Consider the following 16,357-nt stretch of genomic DNA (forward strand, 5'->3'; position numbering starts at 1 on the left):
GGCATTTTACTTCCGGTTTGATTTACCAACAGTCCTGTCGAGCTGCGCTAGCAGAGGAATATTCCCAGAGCAGAATTCAGGTGTCATGTACACCACCCTAAAATGACCCCTGAAGACAAGAGAACAGGGGAAATAATGTCAGTGGCTAAACACACGTCACTAGCTGTTTCCATCCACCTATTTTTATTTGCATTTTGGAATATCGCTTAAAAAAACGCTGGATGGAAATGCCAAGATGCACATAAATTCTAAAAATGCACATAAAAAAACGTATCCACACAATTGAGCAGGATAAACTTTTTATCCGATAAGAAAAAATGGGCATAAACTACGATGGAAACACATTTACCGAATAAATTCCTCCATGCTCATCGAAAAAGTCATGTGACTTTGTGCTATGAGACTTGACTAGCATCTATATGTTTTTATGATCATTCTGAAATGCAGCAATGACTGCATTTATTGTGTTTCGTCTGCTCGCTCTGAGGCACAAGTAATTTATTATATAAGAAAAAAAAATTATATTCAGTGGCTTCTCCTAGTTTTCTTAGTGATATTTAGTGCCAGTTTATTAGGAAGCGACAATTTTGTTCTCTTTGACTCGTTTGATGGAAACGGTGCTTTATTCGCAAAAGTTTTATGTGATATTCCAGTTTGCGCACAAGTTAAATTTGCATCTTTGGATGGAAACATAGCTACTGAATCTTCTGAAATGAAACTACTCTTGGATAGTTTAAATGTGACATGTCATGTGCATTGAATTTTTTGTCACAATTAACCCTAAAAGGGGCAACAGCTGTGGGGAGAAGCAGTGAAAGTGTAGGTCTCATTTCTTGGTTTCATCTTGAAAGGGTGTTTGTTGTGAATATTTAGATGAGGTGACCTGTTTCTTTGTTTAGCTCACGGGCAGCATTTAATCCTGCATGGCCGCCTGTAGGGGGAAATCTGCTCACCCTCCGATAAAAGCTGATCTAGTTCACATATTTATTTACACTTCGTTGGAGAGGATTTTATGAATTAAATGCTTATATTTTTTGTAATCCGTCTCTAAATGTTTGTATCTCAGGGGATACGTCGCCCTTTTTGGGGTATAAATCAAGATATAATATATATATACAGACTCATATATATATATAAAACATATATATAGAGAAAATCTAATCTTTTTGTAATCTTGACAAAACACAAATCGTTGGAAAGGTCTGACAGTCAAGATTCCATATTTGGTGACTGTTTTGTAATAGATGTGATATTGTGATAGAAAATGATCGATTTGTGACAGAAAACTGGATTAGAAAAATTCAATATAGTTTGGGTGTAACCCAGTGGTTATTTTTGGTATAGTGCCCAAACAAAATCTCACAGGAACCACAATTTTTGTGATATCAACTTCAAATTTGGAACATAACTTGGTTAGGCATATGGCTTTGATTTCTTAGCAATTTTCGTACAACATATTTTATAAAATATTTATTTTATATAAAATAAATTAAAAATAGTATACTACATTATCTTTATTGTAAATTTAAACTTTTATAACTTTTTTATAATTTCTTTTTTTTTATTCTCTCATTAAAACAAAGAAAGTGTAGACATGATGTAAATAAGAGATTAATTGTGCAGTGTAAAGCTTGAGATGAAAGAAAGATAGTGGTCACCTGCGCAATTCGAAAAAAGAGGCGGCTTTTCTGCATTAGGTATGTTTTTTTTACTCTTTGTACAGCAGTTATTGTTCATTCTAAATGATTTTTTTAATGTAGAATATGTGTTACATAAATACATGAAATGTAGAATTTTTACATTCTACATGTAAAACAATTTTTACCCCCCCCCCAATAAATAGGGTGTTATTTATGGGGAGTAGAATTATTTATTTATTTCAATGAATGTAATCGATTAGATATCATAATATGTAGGCTATAATAATATAAATCAGGTTGGTTTGTATTGCTGACATATGTAAATGATATGCGTGCGGCCCGCGAGACTTGGACCATAGTGTGGCCCGGTGGAAAAAAAGGTTGAGAACCACTGATCTACAGTATGAGTGACAGATTTTCAGTGATTATAAGGAGAGCGCCCATTGCGCACTATAGGCTATAATCCATTCAGAATTTACATACATTCACTCGCGGATTCACTCTCTGATAACCATTTATCCAATATTGCCACTTGCCATTGTGTTGGGCATACTATCAGTTAACTGAGTGAAGGTGAAGCAGGTGCTTGTTCAGCGAAATATGTCTGTATGCATGCTGCATGTCAAATACTGTATGTATAGCATTATTTTTTTTCTTTTACCATGCAGCAAACTTAAAAATATATGTGGAAAAAACGTACCAAAAAAAAAAAAAACTTTTAAACAGTTTAACTGATAGTATTAATCAGTTAAAATTCTTACTTTCGGTTAACGGTTAAACGGTCAATATGAGCATCCCTACACAGGACACGTCAAGCTCCCAAAAGTATTTCATGCCAACTAGCCTCTCACCTCTTCACTTCCTCATACAGGTTCTTAGTCTGAGCAGATCCAAGAAAACAAGCAGGAATGTTTGACATTCTGCAACACAAACACAAAGATGAATGAAAGATAAATCAGTGGAGGTATCATCATGCATCTCATTTACAATCACACAATGTTCTGTCATGCGATATCTTCTTTTTGAAATTTATGTTAAATGTTGTATTATGTAGACCACTCAGTTGCAGGCTGACCATGCCACTACATCAGCCTGCATCCAGATCTTAGTTACATTTCAACGTTTAAGTTGCAGTTGCAGTTTTGACACCTCCGTCTCAATGTACTGTACAATGCAGCGTACAGTCACATCAAATGTTAACTCAGCAGTAGAGTTAAGGTCTTTGCACACTGAGTCCGAAATTTTCGCACGTTAAAAAATAAATACGACCTCACGTTGTGTCAGTCACGTTTACACACTGCCTCCGAAACTTTCATCCGTCATAAAAAATTCGGATCAGGTTAGATTTTCTGCGTTTTCACATCCGTAGCAAGCATTTTGACAGAAAAGGATGACGAATACGAAAAAAATGAAAAAACGCATACGAAAATTTCAGACTCAGTGTGCAATGACCTTTACACTCACGGGACACTGCACTTATTCGCAATCACAAAAGTACTTTATTTGCATGTGCTTTAAAGTTTTGCTGGTTAAACATTTCATTCACATGCTGTTCTGACCAGCAACTCTTTGGTTACCCACATTCTTCAAAATATCTTCTTTTGTTCAACAGAAGAAAGATGCTCATTCAGGTTTATTTACAACTTGAGAGTGAGTAAATGATGACAGAAGTTTCATTTTTGGGTGAACTATTCCTTTAATGTTATAAAAACACAAAGAGAAAAATCACTCACTGCTCTTGACTGAAGAGCTTTAATACAACATCAATTGATCATTTTTACAGTGACGTGTATATAGTGTTTTATTTTTATATTTGTTCATTCAATTTCTTGAATGCTACTGCTAAATACACCTACTGTACCAGAAAAAATAAAGCAGTTTGTTTTATTTGTATATTATGTGTTTTTGTAATGTGTATCGTTGTTTATATATTTAAATAACGAAGATAAAATAATGACAAAGATTTTCCTCTTCGCCCTCTTTGGCCTAAATATCTGCCTTTTTTTTTTATATATATATATATTTTGTTACCTTGTAAGGCTTTGTTTTTTAAATAGGGAAATTAGTTTGTCTGTACTGCTCAGACAACTTGCAAAATAGTGAAAACCAACATGACAAAGAATCGTGATAAAATTGTGCATCGTGATTTTCCGGAGAAAAACCCGCGTTAAAAATGATAGTTTTTGATAGCCGTGATAGTTAAAAATGATGTGACATGAAGTTAAAGCACTGTGACGTACTGTAGGTGAAGCACCTGGTCCTCCATGAGAGCGATGAGAGGAGAGATGACCACACTGACGTTCTGGCAGTACACTGGAGGAAACTGGAAACACAAACTCTTCCCATAACCTGCCAACACAGCCATTCATGAGAGCTGACTTTTGAACACAAACTAAGTCAAGTCAAATTCATTTGTATAGCAGTTTTCTTAATATCTCCGTGCCTCATAATCACATTTATCAGGTTAGAGCTGGACAGAAAATGACTATTACGACTAAAGATCATTTAGTAAATCTCTCATAACTTCAACGATCAAGAAAAAGTTATACCAGTTGCCATGACAACAAGATTATCTCTCCTCTCCGTGAGAACAGAGTGAATCACTTTCCACTGAACCCTGAAAAACCATGAGCATCATATGACAGATCACATGAAAAACAAACTCCATATACGCTTATTTACAATCATAAACAATAACATAGTAAAAGACACACCAATACTACTTCAAAACTTACGGTTTAAAGCTGTGATGTCCAAAGAACATTTTTAGATGTTTAATTTGTTCAGGAACAGGTTGTGGGATGCTTGAATCTTAACAGAAACAAACAAGTTTGTTGAAATTCAAAACCGCTGCTAACGAATATTAAACAAGACATAGTTTACATACTGATAATATCCATAGTAATGCAAAGTAACCTGAAATTATACGTTAAAAAAAAGAAACCCGACATTAGCTATGTTTAAATACACCTTTTATTTCAATCAGAATGAAATAATTTCTTTGTTAAGAGCAGACTTAATATTTATGTATTTCGACGAGCATGTGAAGCTTTGTGCCAGCTGCTTTTATTTCTCAAGCAGTAAATCCTGTGGCCAAAACAAGCCATCTGCGGATGAGAGTATAAAGTGAGGACTGATGGGACGTTGTTCTGCTACATTTCACAGACAAAGGGTGGAAGGAGAATTTTAAAATAACAGTCATTTATGACACTTGATTGTGCAAAAACAACAGCTCGTTCAACGTGTGTTATACGTCATTACGCCATTTCTACACCACTGCACATCATGCGCAGTACTTTCCAGTTTCAGTTTTTAGGTGTTTGCATGTCCTCTCGATCGGATTAGAAAAGGTCTACACCTCTTCCAATCTGATCGAAATTTGAATTAGATCGAGCTCAATCAGATCAATTAAGGCTTTTCAGTCCGACTGAGCCATCAAACCGATTAGATTGGATCCGACAGATTATTTGGTTGCATGTAAACATAGATAATGCGTTATTGAGAATATCATTTATCATTTACATTTAAATAGAAATCCAAAGCTTCATTTATTGTATTTATACTAGATTTTTCTTTTACAGCTGTATTAATGCTTGTATAAAACTGAAAGTGGCAAAACTTTCCTTAAAATATTCCTCAATAATGTTAAGACTCACTGTGATATGAAACCTGCTCTGGACAGAGCTGCAAAGACAGCGCTATGAAATATAGCTCCGTTGTCCTGGGCAGCTTTCATATTACAGTGAGTTTATATACTGCAGAAGACTCGTCTTGTTCATAAATATATAATGTGAAGAATATTCAAGCTGAACAAGACACGATCAGTGTTGGGGGTAACGCATTACAAGTAACGAGAGTTACGTAATCAGATTACTTTTTTTCCAAGTAACTAGTAAAGTAACATTACTTTTTAATTTACAAGAAAATATCTGAGTTACTTTTTCAAATAAGTAACGCCAGTTACTTTTTTCCCATTTATTGATTGAAAGCTCTCCTGTGCCCTTGTTGAGAGAAATCGGGAGTAAAATGTTACTGTAGTTCTAGAATAAATGTGAACATGCATTAATTCATCTCACTCACTCACAAAAAAAAAAAATCAGATTTAGTTTCTCAAAATTAATAAAAACAGTTAAAAGCAACTCAGAATATGACTCAAAGCTGCCTGCAATAATTAAATATGTTAAATAATACAAATATCCTTTATGTATTTAATCCCATTTTATTAACCAACTTGCTGCTGACCTTCGGTGATCCAATTCAACCATACTAATAAGCAAAAATTACAAAGATAAACTAACATTTCTTCTTCTTTTTTTATTGCTGAAGAGTGTTGAACTTTCTTCTTCTGTGTTCTACTGTACAGACGTGAATTTACATTTCCTTCAGCCTGAGGCTTTTGGTGTGAAAGGGCTTTTATATTTGCCAAAAATAGAACTTTTGTATTAAAAGCAAACAAGCAAGCCCAGCCCAGATTTAAAAAGTAACGCAAAAGTAACGTAACGCATTATTTTCAATAAAAAGTAACTAAGTAACGTAATTAGTTACTTTTTTTAGGAAGTAACGCAATATTGTAATGCATTACTTTTAAAAGTAACTTTCCCCAACACTGGACTCGACTTTAGTCAAAGATTACATGAAAATAAAATATATAACTGTATATGAATCTGGGAAGGCTATTTATGTTCAAGGATCAAAGACAGTAAATTTACCAAACCCCTCTTCCTCATCTTCCTCGACATCCTCATCATCATCTTCAGCACCAGACCATGGGACAAGCTCCTGTTTCTCATGACCATGTTTATCATTTAATCTTTCTATGTCAGCAGCACACTGACAAACAACAGAAGAGAAACAATTAGGCATCAAACTATTTGAGTAAATCTTGAGTTTTTAGAAAAAAGTGCCATCATTTATCTCATTCTCAAGTGTTTCAAGAGGAGTTTTTTGGACTTTCCTTGGCTATTTATGGTCATTTTGGAGCTTGACAAGCTCAATTTAATAACAGCCTCAAAGACACAAGCGTGACTTAATGTTCAACGATCACTCTGCAGCTATCACCTGAAAACATAACGTGACCTGCGTTTTACCTTCATCATTTCATCATCAAAATCTTCATCACTCTCCATGTCATTAGAGTCCTTGTGGGCTGATGCCTGCTGAGTCTGAGGAAAACATAACAATCACGAAACCTCAGTAATCACACTGATAAAGCACAGAGCAGCTGAATGCAGCAGTCACCTGGAAAGCTAAGATGCACTCTTCCTCCAGCTGCTCGTGTCTGGCCTGCTGCTCCAGCATCTGCAGCTCATACTCAGAGATATCCAGAGACATCACACACTCTCTCTGCATGTGTCTGCCAGCGTCTTCCTCAGACTGTCTATGGCTCTGGTCTCGGTTCTCTGGCTTAGTCTTAGCTTCTTCATCTGATGGATCAAACGGTTTGCTGGCATTCGACAAAACGCATCTTAGAGATGCAACGGTCTGAGACAGATCATCCACTAGTCTCGCAGCACTGCAAAAATCATACAAATCATGTAAACATCATAACTCACATAATATTAATAATAATCATGCACAGGGAGAATTATGGACCACAGACAACAGAATGCTTATGCTTTGTTATTTGAAATCTCCCTTTTGCCTCAACATTTCAAGCAGGGGTCATATCAAGTGAAATTAGAGATGCACCAAAATGTGGTCTGTCAAAAATGTAGGTTGCTAACTGAAAACGACAATTTCAAAATGCTATATTTGATGCACATGGAGCACACTTCAATCAAAAATCAAATGTGATTATACATTTATTTTACGCGTGCCTTTCCTAATCATGCCCATACAATGTGACAAAATTCAATACATTATTGAAGGGCTATTCAATTCTATTCCTGGAGGGCCATGTCCTGCAGAGTTTAGCTCTGATTAGGGTTACAATCAAATCCCACAGGACAGTGGCCCTCAACAACCAGAGCTGAACAGCCCTTCTATATTGTATATTTGTGTCTCCTTTTCCACAATACTCCTCTTATTATTAAATGAATATTACAATTAATTAGCCCCACAATAATTTCATAGCGCATCACCGCATAACTGTGAGCTGTGAGGATAATAAAAGTTTATGCTATAATAATAAAATAAAAGATAATAAAAGTTGCACCGCCCAAAGGGCAGCCCTGGCGCTGTTAATGCAGCATCAGATGCCAAAAGCCTCGTCAGTTTTTACTTTCAATTTCTGGTGGATTGACTAAGATTAAGACGTAACTCTTGCACAAAGTTTGCATGTTGCTTGTGTGATATAAAACTTTGCGCGCGACAAAAAAGTAAGTGCGCAAGACTGTCCCAGGTCTTAAAAACGCCAAAGCGGAGTGCCCTTAATGCACATTATCTTGAATACCACTCCGCATCAAGCATCATGTTCTGGAAATAAATCATGAGACTTTTTGCCGAGATCTCGCGAGAGGTCACAGAAACCTTTCCAGTGCAAGTTAAATAGTAATATGATAATTAGATATTACATATAATTTGGAGTTGCACGTTTTACTGGTGCAAAGATGAGTAGTGGTGATATTTTGTACAACATTTGCAACTACTTTTTATCACTTAATTAGAAGCACCAAATTCATTTGTGTCAATTGTGCTATGTTATATACAGGGACTACTGAACAGATATTTAGAAGTGGATTTTACAATGCAAAGTATCTAAAATAAAAATAAATCTCTGTAAACACTTGCATTTTTACAACACTAGCCCCCGGTCTCACAGACAAGGCTTAAGCCTAGTCCTAGACTAAAATGTAAGTCTGAGCTGTGTCAACTGAAAGAAACTTACACTGGCTGATCTTAAAATATATCAGTGCCTTTGTTTTGTCTCAAAAAGCACACCAGTAATGTTTTTTTCTAAGCATGTTTATAAAAATTACCTAAATGTCCTAATTGAACTATGGCCTAATCCTGGCTTAGTCTAAGCCTTGTCTGTGAAACCGGGCCTATAAGTGTGTCCTATCAAGGAAAGGAAAAGTTTGAAACACTTGTGGTCTTCATGCTCACTTAAACACTTGGGCCAAATACAGGAAATACGTCATATTAGTAGTCAAGTGGTCAAGTGCAAAGACTGCAAGTGTGGGTATTTGGTCAAGGCATCAATCGCCGTTTACGGATACCATAGGAATGAATGAGATGTCCCGTAAGCTGAATCCTACCTGTCGCAAAAAGTCAGTGACTTCTCTTATAAAACAGCATTTTATTTCTTGGTAAACTCTAAAGATAGTTCAATCCAAAAGTATTGTTTAGTGTAAAACATGTTGAAGATTAGCAGATAGGCTGTCTGATTCATTAAAGGAGACATATTATGCCCCTTTTTACAATATGTAAAATAAGTCTCTGGTGTCCCCAGAATGTGTCTGTGAAGTTTCAGCTCAAAATACTCCACAGATAATTTATTATATCATTTTGAAAATGCCTAAAGTGGAAGCAGAAACACGCTGTTTTTCGTGCCTGTCTCTTTAAATGCAAATGAGCTGCTGCTCCCCGCCCCCTTTCCCAGAATAGAGCTGCGCCATTACAGCTCGGACCTGCTAAAAAACATCTGTTTTGGTTCTGATTATGTTTATCACGCTGAAATCATGCGTTTTAAACCATATGAGTTTAAACTTCTGATATACGGTTTTCTGAGAGCACACATCTGAAGCACACGGACAGAAAGCGGCTGTCACAGCATGTGAGTACTAAACTAAGTTCTCATTCACACACAAATTTACCTTAAAAACACACACGAGTTACAAAAACAGTGGGTTATGTCTGTAAAGGTAAACAGCTGGGAAATAAATCGCTTGTTCATTTTAGATCTGTGTGGCAGCAGCAATATACAGTAAATAAATCAATAAATGCACTGCTCTGTTGTCTCCTCTGAGGCTGGGACTTTTTGTCTTGTCGCTCCGGCCTGACAGGGCATCACAGTATTGCGAGGGGCGTAACATTTCCGTCACACGCTTGAGGAATTCGGCCAATCACAACGCACTGGATAGCTGGCCAATCACAGCACACCTCGCTTTTTCAGACCGATGAGCTTTGTAAAAATCGACGCGTTTCAGAAAGGTGGGGCATAGAGGAGAAACAATAATGTACAGTATGTGGAAAATAATGTGTTTTTTTTTACCTTAAACCGCATAAACACATTTCATTACACCAAATACACAAAATAATGTTCTTTTTAGCAGCATCATATGACCCCTTTAAAACCTGGAAAAGTCAGATTTTCATATGTCACGTCACCTTTAAATGATAATCCGTTTCCTCTAAAAATCTGTTTATTCAGCGTAATGAAGCCTCTCTTCAATTGACATCCATTAAAAAAAAATAAAAAATGCCTCTGGTCTCCTGTCCCACGTACTGCCAAAGTGGAAGCGTTAGCATTACGCTTTTTTGACTAAAGATTGCAGGCTTGCCTTCTAGTGGCTTTGCTAGTATTGTCTAATGGCAGTGGACATGTTTTGAATGGGGTAAAATGCAACGCTCAATATAGCGACTCTATCGAAGGAAGCCCCGCCTTCTGAATAAAAGAGCCAATTGCTAATCGGTAAAGTCAGCACATCACTGCAGCTGGCATTAGAAGTCCCGGTTGCTATAGAAACAGTCTGCATTCTAAGACATGCGTTTTGGACTGCGCATGCGCACAGACTGGTCTAGCTAGAAAAATAAGCTTTTTTAAAGCTATTTGACAAAAAGAAACAACATTTATGAGACAACTGTTGTCAGATTACATCGGTCGACCTCTATATTTAACTAATGATAAGAGTAAATACAATGCCAACAATACTGGACCCAATCCTAACTATCACTGGACCTCAGAGAAAATAAATAGCACTGACCTGGTCACGCAGTCAAGCTCATCTGGAAGATTATCAGCGAGATTGTTAAAATCACGAGCAATCTGAAAAACTCTCTGTTTCAAAGCGAGCGCTGAGGTTTCTGAGCAGCCTGCAGGCAAATGAACACAGAGCAAGTGTACAGAAAGACACGTGGTTATACAAATATTACATATCTAGTGCAGAAAAAAACTGTCAAAACATTATTTGATCATCATTACATGCAAGTACATTAGAATAGCACAGCCATGACATTAACAAGAATACAACTGATCTCACCAGACATAACTTCCTGTAGATTCTGATAAATGAGCAATCCAGCCTGTTAGGGAAATAAAAGATTTTTATTAACATCAAGATGTACATGTCAAATCGATAATATAGCCTAATATTATATTCATAAATACATAGTTGAAGTCAAAAGTTTACATACACCTTGCAGAATCTGCAAAATGTTAAAGGGGTCATATGATGCTGTTTTAAAGATCATTATTTTGTGTATTTGGTGTAAAAGAATATGTTGACGAAAAATTGAAATCGCATCATATTTTTAATCATTTTACCACAAAAAGAGGGATCATACAAAACGCATGTTATTGTTTATTTAGTACTGACCTGAATAAGACATTTCACATAGAAGACGTTTACATATAGTCCACAAGAGAAAATAATAGTTGGATTTATAAAAATGACTCATTCAAAGTCATTTTTGTCAACTGATTCTTAATACTGTGGTGTTAGCTGAATGATCCACAGCTGTGTTTTTTTGTTTGGTGATAGTTATTCATGAGTCCCTTATTTGTCCTGAACAGTTAAACTGCCTGCTGTTCTTCAGAAAAATCCTTCAGGTCCCACAAATTCTTTGGTTTTCCATCATTTTTGTGTATTTGAACCCTTTCCAACAGTGACTGTATGATTTTGAGATCTATCTTTTCACACTGAGGACAACTGAGGGACTCATATGCAACTATTACAGAAGGATCAAACGCTCACTGATGCTCCAGAAGGAGAAACCATGCAATAAAAGGGGCATCGGATGCCCATTTTCCACAAGTTGACAGGATTCTTTAGGATCTTAATGAAAACTCTATAACATAGTTTGGTTAAAATTTCTCGATGGTAGTGTAAAACAACACCCTTTTACCCTGTCAAAAACAGCTCTGTTCACAGCAAGCCGTTTCGGTGCATGTCTCTTTAAATGCTAATGAGCTCTGCTGACCCCGCCCCTCTCTTCTGTGGGGTGATGAGCCGCTCTCTGAGAGACTGTAAACTTTAGCTGCAGAACTTGCTAACTAGCACGTTATTAGGAAAGGCGATTTGCTAAATTCATTTAAAAAACACTTGTACTCACTTCTTCTGGAGGTGAAGCTGGATCACAAATGATTACTCGTGAACATAGATGCATTTAGGTAACGTTACATCAGGGGGTGCATTCCCTTCACAAACAAAGCTAATCCTCTGCGTCTTCAGCGGCTCAGATGTCGGGAGTAAATGACGACTGCTATATTCATTACTACATCCAACAACAAAACACCTCAATCGCTTAAGAGTCATTCTTGTCTACATCTGCTCCGGCGGTGAAACAATGGAGGACTGATGACAGCTCACTCAGGGCGGAGCTAAGGTAAAACACTAGTGTCAATCAACAGTCGTGGGAGGGGCCTGGGTCAGTGTGACATCACACAGCCAAGAATCTGAGAACGGCTTGATTTAAGAAAGGGGTCATGATTTATCGATATTTAAAAAAAAAAAAAAAAACACTGGGTGGATTTTTATCAATATAGGGGGGTTGTGTACACGCACTGCCAACACACATTTCAGTTCAAACAACATGTAAAAATGAATTTTGCATCCGATGACCGATTTAAGAGCCGGGGGCTGAAAACTTCTTGAATTTGAAGATCAGGGTAAATTTAACTTTTGTTTTCTGGGAAACCTGTAAATATTTTCTGTGGCTTCTGAAGGGCAGTACTAAATGAAAAAAAAACATGCTATTTAGGCAAAATAAGAAAAATGTACACATCTGCATTCTGTTCAAAAGTTTTCACCCCCCGGCTCTTAATGCATCGTTTTTCCTTCTGGAGCATCAGTGATTCTGCAAGGTGTATGTACACTTTTAACTTCAACTGTACATATGCATACACATAATGTATGTGTGTGTATCTATATCTAATTATACACAGTACACACATATATATTATGTAAACACAAACTTTTATTTTGGATGTGATAAATCGCAATTAATCGATTTGACAGATATACATCAACGGCATTTAGTTCGTCACACCACAGTTTTATCCATTTACTGTTCCTTAACTGCAACTGTTTATATTGACTCACGTAAGCATCAGTGGCAGCATATCTCTTCTGGTCTTCTGTCAGACCAAAGTCGTCCCAGTGACTACAGCGCACACGTTTGTCTTTGAAGAGCTGCTTCTTCAACAAGTGCTTCACTAGACCGTCCAAACTCCACTTCTCACCACATCTCAGCTGAATAAAAAAAACAACCCATGAACATCAACTTATCTCACTCAAAATCAACATGAATCTTTGGCATTTCAGGGTACTGTGGTCAACTTTAGTCAATCGCGGATATTTCCTAGCATTCACGGTCTTCCATGGCAGTATTGTACATCAGACTGCTCATCCAGCACTACTTCCATGTCTGTCATCATATCACACTGCTAACTCAATCTCTCAATTCTCTCAATCAGAGAACTTCAGTATTAACATGAACACTAAAACAATATTACAGTTGCTAGACTGATTTTTTTACACGGTAATGGACTATTTTTTTCTAGATTGTAATAGGTCATTTAATCTGAAAATCAATATTTCATGTCTTTGTATCAGTGTTACTTTAGCATTATTTATGTAGTATTATAGTAATTTATTAACATTTTGAATTAGTTTTTCTTTTTAGATTTTCCATTTTCATTTTACATCACATACTGTTGTGTAGTTTTGTAGTTTATTTCACTTTCAGTTTTAGTCCTTCAACAAACTTATTTCAGTTAACTGCCAAGGCAACATTTCCAAGTCTAATATCTAACATTTTATTTTATTTCAGCTTTATTTCAATTACTGAAAATGATTTTTAACCGTTTTAATTTTAGTTAACAATAACAACACTGCCTTGTATTTATTTATTTGGTGAGTTGCTGTGTAATAAGCTAAATTACAGTCAGCCAGTTATTCTCGCAAAATAAACCCAAGACTACTCTGTCAGGGTTTATTTCGTGACTGTAATTTACTGTACATTATCCCTTACTCATCACCCACCAGGCAAAGAAGACACGTGATTTAAGTAATCATTCATGCTGGGAATTTAATTCTTAGTGTTTAAGGAATAGTGCACCCAAAAATTAAAATGTAGTTATCATTTACTCACCCTCATGTTGTTCCAAACCAGTATGAATTTCAGTATAATATTTCACTGTAACATTTTGAAGAGTGTTGGAAAGCGAACAGTTAATGGTCAATGATAATGGTGGGTTAAAGAATGACAATTTTCATTTTTGGGTGAACTATCCCTTTAAGAGTTTGAACAAGTGTGAGCACCAGTAACAATGATACTTGACTCCTCAAACACTACTAATAAAGAGAGTAAAGGTTTCACACCATAACACAAAACTACTGAATGCTGTATATATGTGATGCAATCTAGGAAAACCCGTCGGATTTCACACTGGGACGTTTTCAGGAAATTAAAAAAAACAGGCCGAATGTCAATTTTTTTGTCAAAATTGGGTTTTCATTCAATTATTATTCTATAACATCGTCTGTCATCTCTGAAAATATCTTGGCAAAATTCACTTGTTTAGTGCAGAAAAATAGCGATTTATTGTGGCAAACAGAAAAGACTGTGTCTAGTTTGCTAACGCGCTGCGGAGGTGTTTTCCCTTGACACTTAACACTACAAAGACAGTTCACCTAGGCTATCAAAATAAACTATGTAACATATATAATAATGGTGTATCAATGCACATTTTCTGCTAGTCTTAAAGGGACCAGCACCATTTTCATATTAACGCTATGCATTACTTTCATTTAGTTCAAACAGTGACAGCGTGAAATAAAACTACAATTTAGAACACAAAACTACAAGTTACAGTTCTGAACTGTGTCTGGTTATGTATTATAAATCCAGAGAAGTAGAACAGGAGAGGAATTGGAGATAGCCTGCATGCTGTAATCTGTGATGTTTTATGAACAGAGATACACTTAATGTTCCTTGGGGTCATTTTGTATCTTTTACAACGTGCAGTGACTAAAATAAGTCTTGTACCACAGTAAAGTGACTTGTACTTGTGATACTTGACTGTTGTGCTTTTATTTTCATTGCCTCTCTTTAAACCAGCTTTTCCTCAAAATTCTGTTCCTGAAAAACATGGCGATCAGCCAACTTCAGATAACCATAGCTTTTGTTACGTTCAAGCTATGGATGAAATAAAAACAGTTTTGGAAATTGCTTGAACCCAGCTTTCATACGGTATCACAACCTATAATAGGTCAAATTTCACCATGTGGTGGGTTTTCCTAGATTGCATCACATATGTAACCCTGGAGCACAAAAGCAGTGTTAAGTCGCTGGGGTATATTTGTAGCAATAGCCAACAATACATTGTATGGGTCAAAATTATAGATTTTTCTTTTATGCCAAAAATCATTAGGATACTTCATGTTCCATGAAGATATTTTGTAAATTTTCTACCGTAAATATATCAAAACGTAATTTTTAATTAGTAATATGCATTGCCAAGAACTTCATTTGGACAAATTTAAAGATGATTTTCTCAATATTTAGATTTTTTTGCATACATGATGTATACATTTTGTATTTTGAAACTTGAGATATATGTCTATGAATACTAAGACAGCATACCGTCTTGTTTGCCAGATCAGAGAGCTCAACAATATTCTTCAATTTGATGTCATAATCAGATAATAACTTCCACTTGTCACCCTCAATTCCCACTCCAACTTTCTTAATATTTTCGTCCTCCAAAAACCCCTTCAGGCCAGGAGGAAACCCTGAAACATAAGACATACAGTACATGAGCAGATAATCAGATAATACTAAGCAATGACAGGCAGCTTCTGCCTGAGCCCACCTGACATGGAGGAGATGTGAAACAGATAGCATTTCTCCTCTGATGCACACAGCTGCACTACAGCCACTTTCTTTTTCTTCACTTTGGTGAAGCTGGGCGGCCACTCCAGATCAAATCCCACTGCTGAGCCTGACGCCAAACCAGATCTGGAGGAGACACACAAAAGCCAAATATAAGGAGAGATTGGGAAGGTTACATACATCTCATTCACAGCACACGACATGTTGCATCAGTAAGTGTGTGTGCGTCCTGGGTCAAACCGACACAGGAATAAATGAACCACTCAGATCCTTCTGCATTAGGCCAGGCTCTCACAAGAAAGTCTCACAAAACCTGTCAACAACATGTTCAAGACCAACTTCACCCCAAACCCAAAGAGTGAAATATGACATTTTGCATACATTTTTATAATTGATCATTCAGAATACTGAATACTCCCCTCCAAATTATCATTACCTTAAGACCATTATTCTAGAGTAAAGCAAATAAAGTAAAAAAAAATATTCACAGTAGAAATTTCCATGACTTTTCCAGAGACTTTTTTTTTTTTGCATTACAATAAAGAGAATTTAGGATGAAACACTGAAGTGAACGCTGTGGAAAAATAAACAATGATAAACAATGAGAGTATTTTTCAACGCTCCCCCAAAAAACTTTGCGTGGATATGAGACAGAAGGAAAAAAAATCTACATTTCAGTTATTTTGAGCGAATGCAATGCTTTTGTGAGTGAACACAAAAAC

The 16,357-nt window shown here is 36.3% G+C and overlaps 1 protein-coding gene across 1 annotated transcript in view; it reads right to left on the bottom strand.

The window, feature by feature from the left end:
• wrn (WRN RecQ like helicase) overlaps nt 1-16,357 on the bottom strand; it is a 38,936-nt gene that overhangs the window by 20,152 nt on the left and 2,427 nt on the right. Inside the window, exons 4-16 of the mRNA XM_016456364.1 lie at nt 15,616-15,761; nt 15,387-15,535; nt 12,842-12,991; nt 10,781-10,823; nt 10,505-10,613; nt 6,879-7,152; nt 6,728-6,802; nt 6,350-6,470; nt 4,376-4,451; nt 4,190-4,257; nt 3,881-3,989; nt 2,492-2,560; nt 27-109 (exon numbers count right to left, since the gene is read on the bottom strand). Coding sequence (XP_016311850.1) covers nt 27-109; nt 2,492-2,560; nt 3,881-3,989; nt 4,190-4,257; nt 4,376-4,451; nt 6,350-6,470; nt 6,728-6,802; nt 6,879-7,152; nt 10,505-10,613; nt 10,781-10,823; nt 12,842-12,991; nt 15,387-15,535; nt 15,616-15,761 — 1,472 coding nt within the window. The remainder of the gene's footprint in view (nt 1-26; nt 110-2,491; nt 2,561-3,880; nt 3,990-4,189; nt 4,258-4,375; nt 4,452-6,349; nt 6,471-6,727; nt 6,803-6,878; nt 7,153-10,504; nt 10,614-10,780; nt 10,824-12,841; nt 12,992-15,386; nt 15,536-15,615; nt 15,762-16,357) is intronic.

Source organism: Sinocyclocheilus anshuiensis, unplaced genomic scaffold (genome assembly GCF_001515605.1).
Source record: "Sinocyclocheilus anshuiensis isolate Anshui unplaced genomic scaffold, SAMN03320099.WGS_v1.1 scaffold755, whole genome shotgun sequence".
Classification (NCBI taxonomy): Eukaryota; Metazoa; Chordata; class Actinopteri; order Cypriniformes; family Cyprinidae; genus Sinocyclocheilus; species Sinocyclocheilus anshuiensis.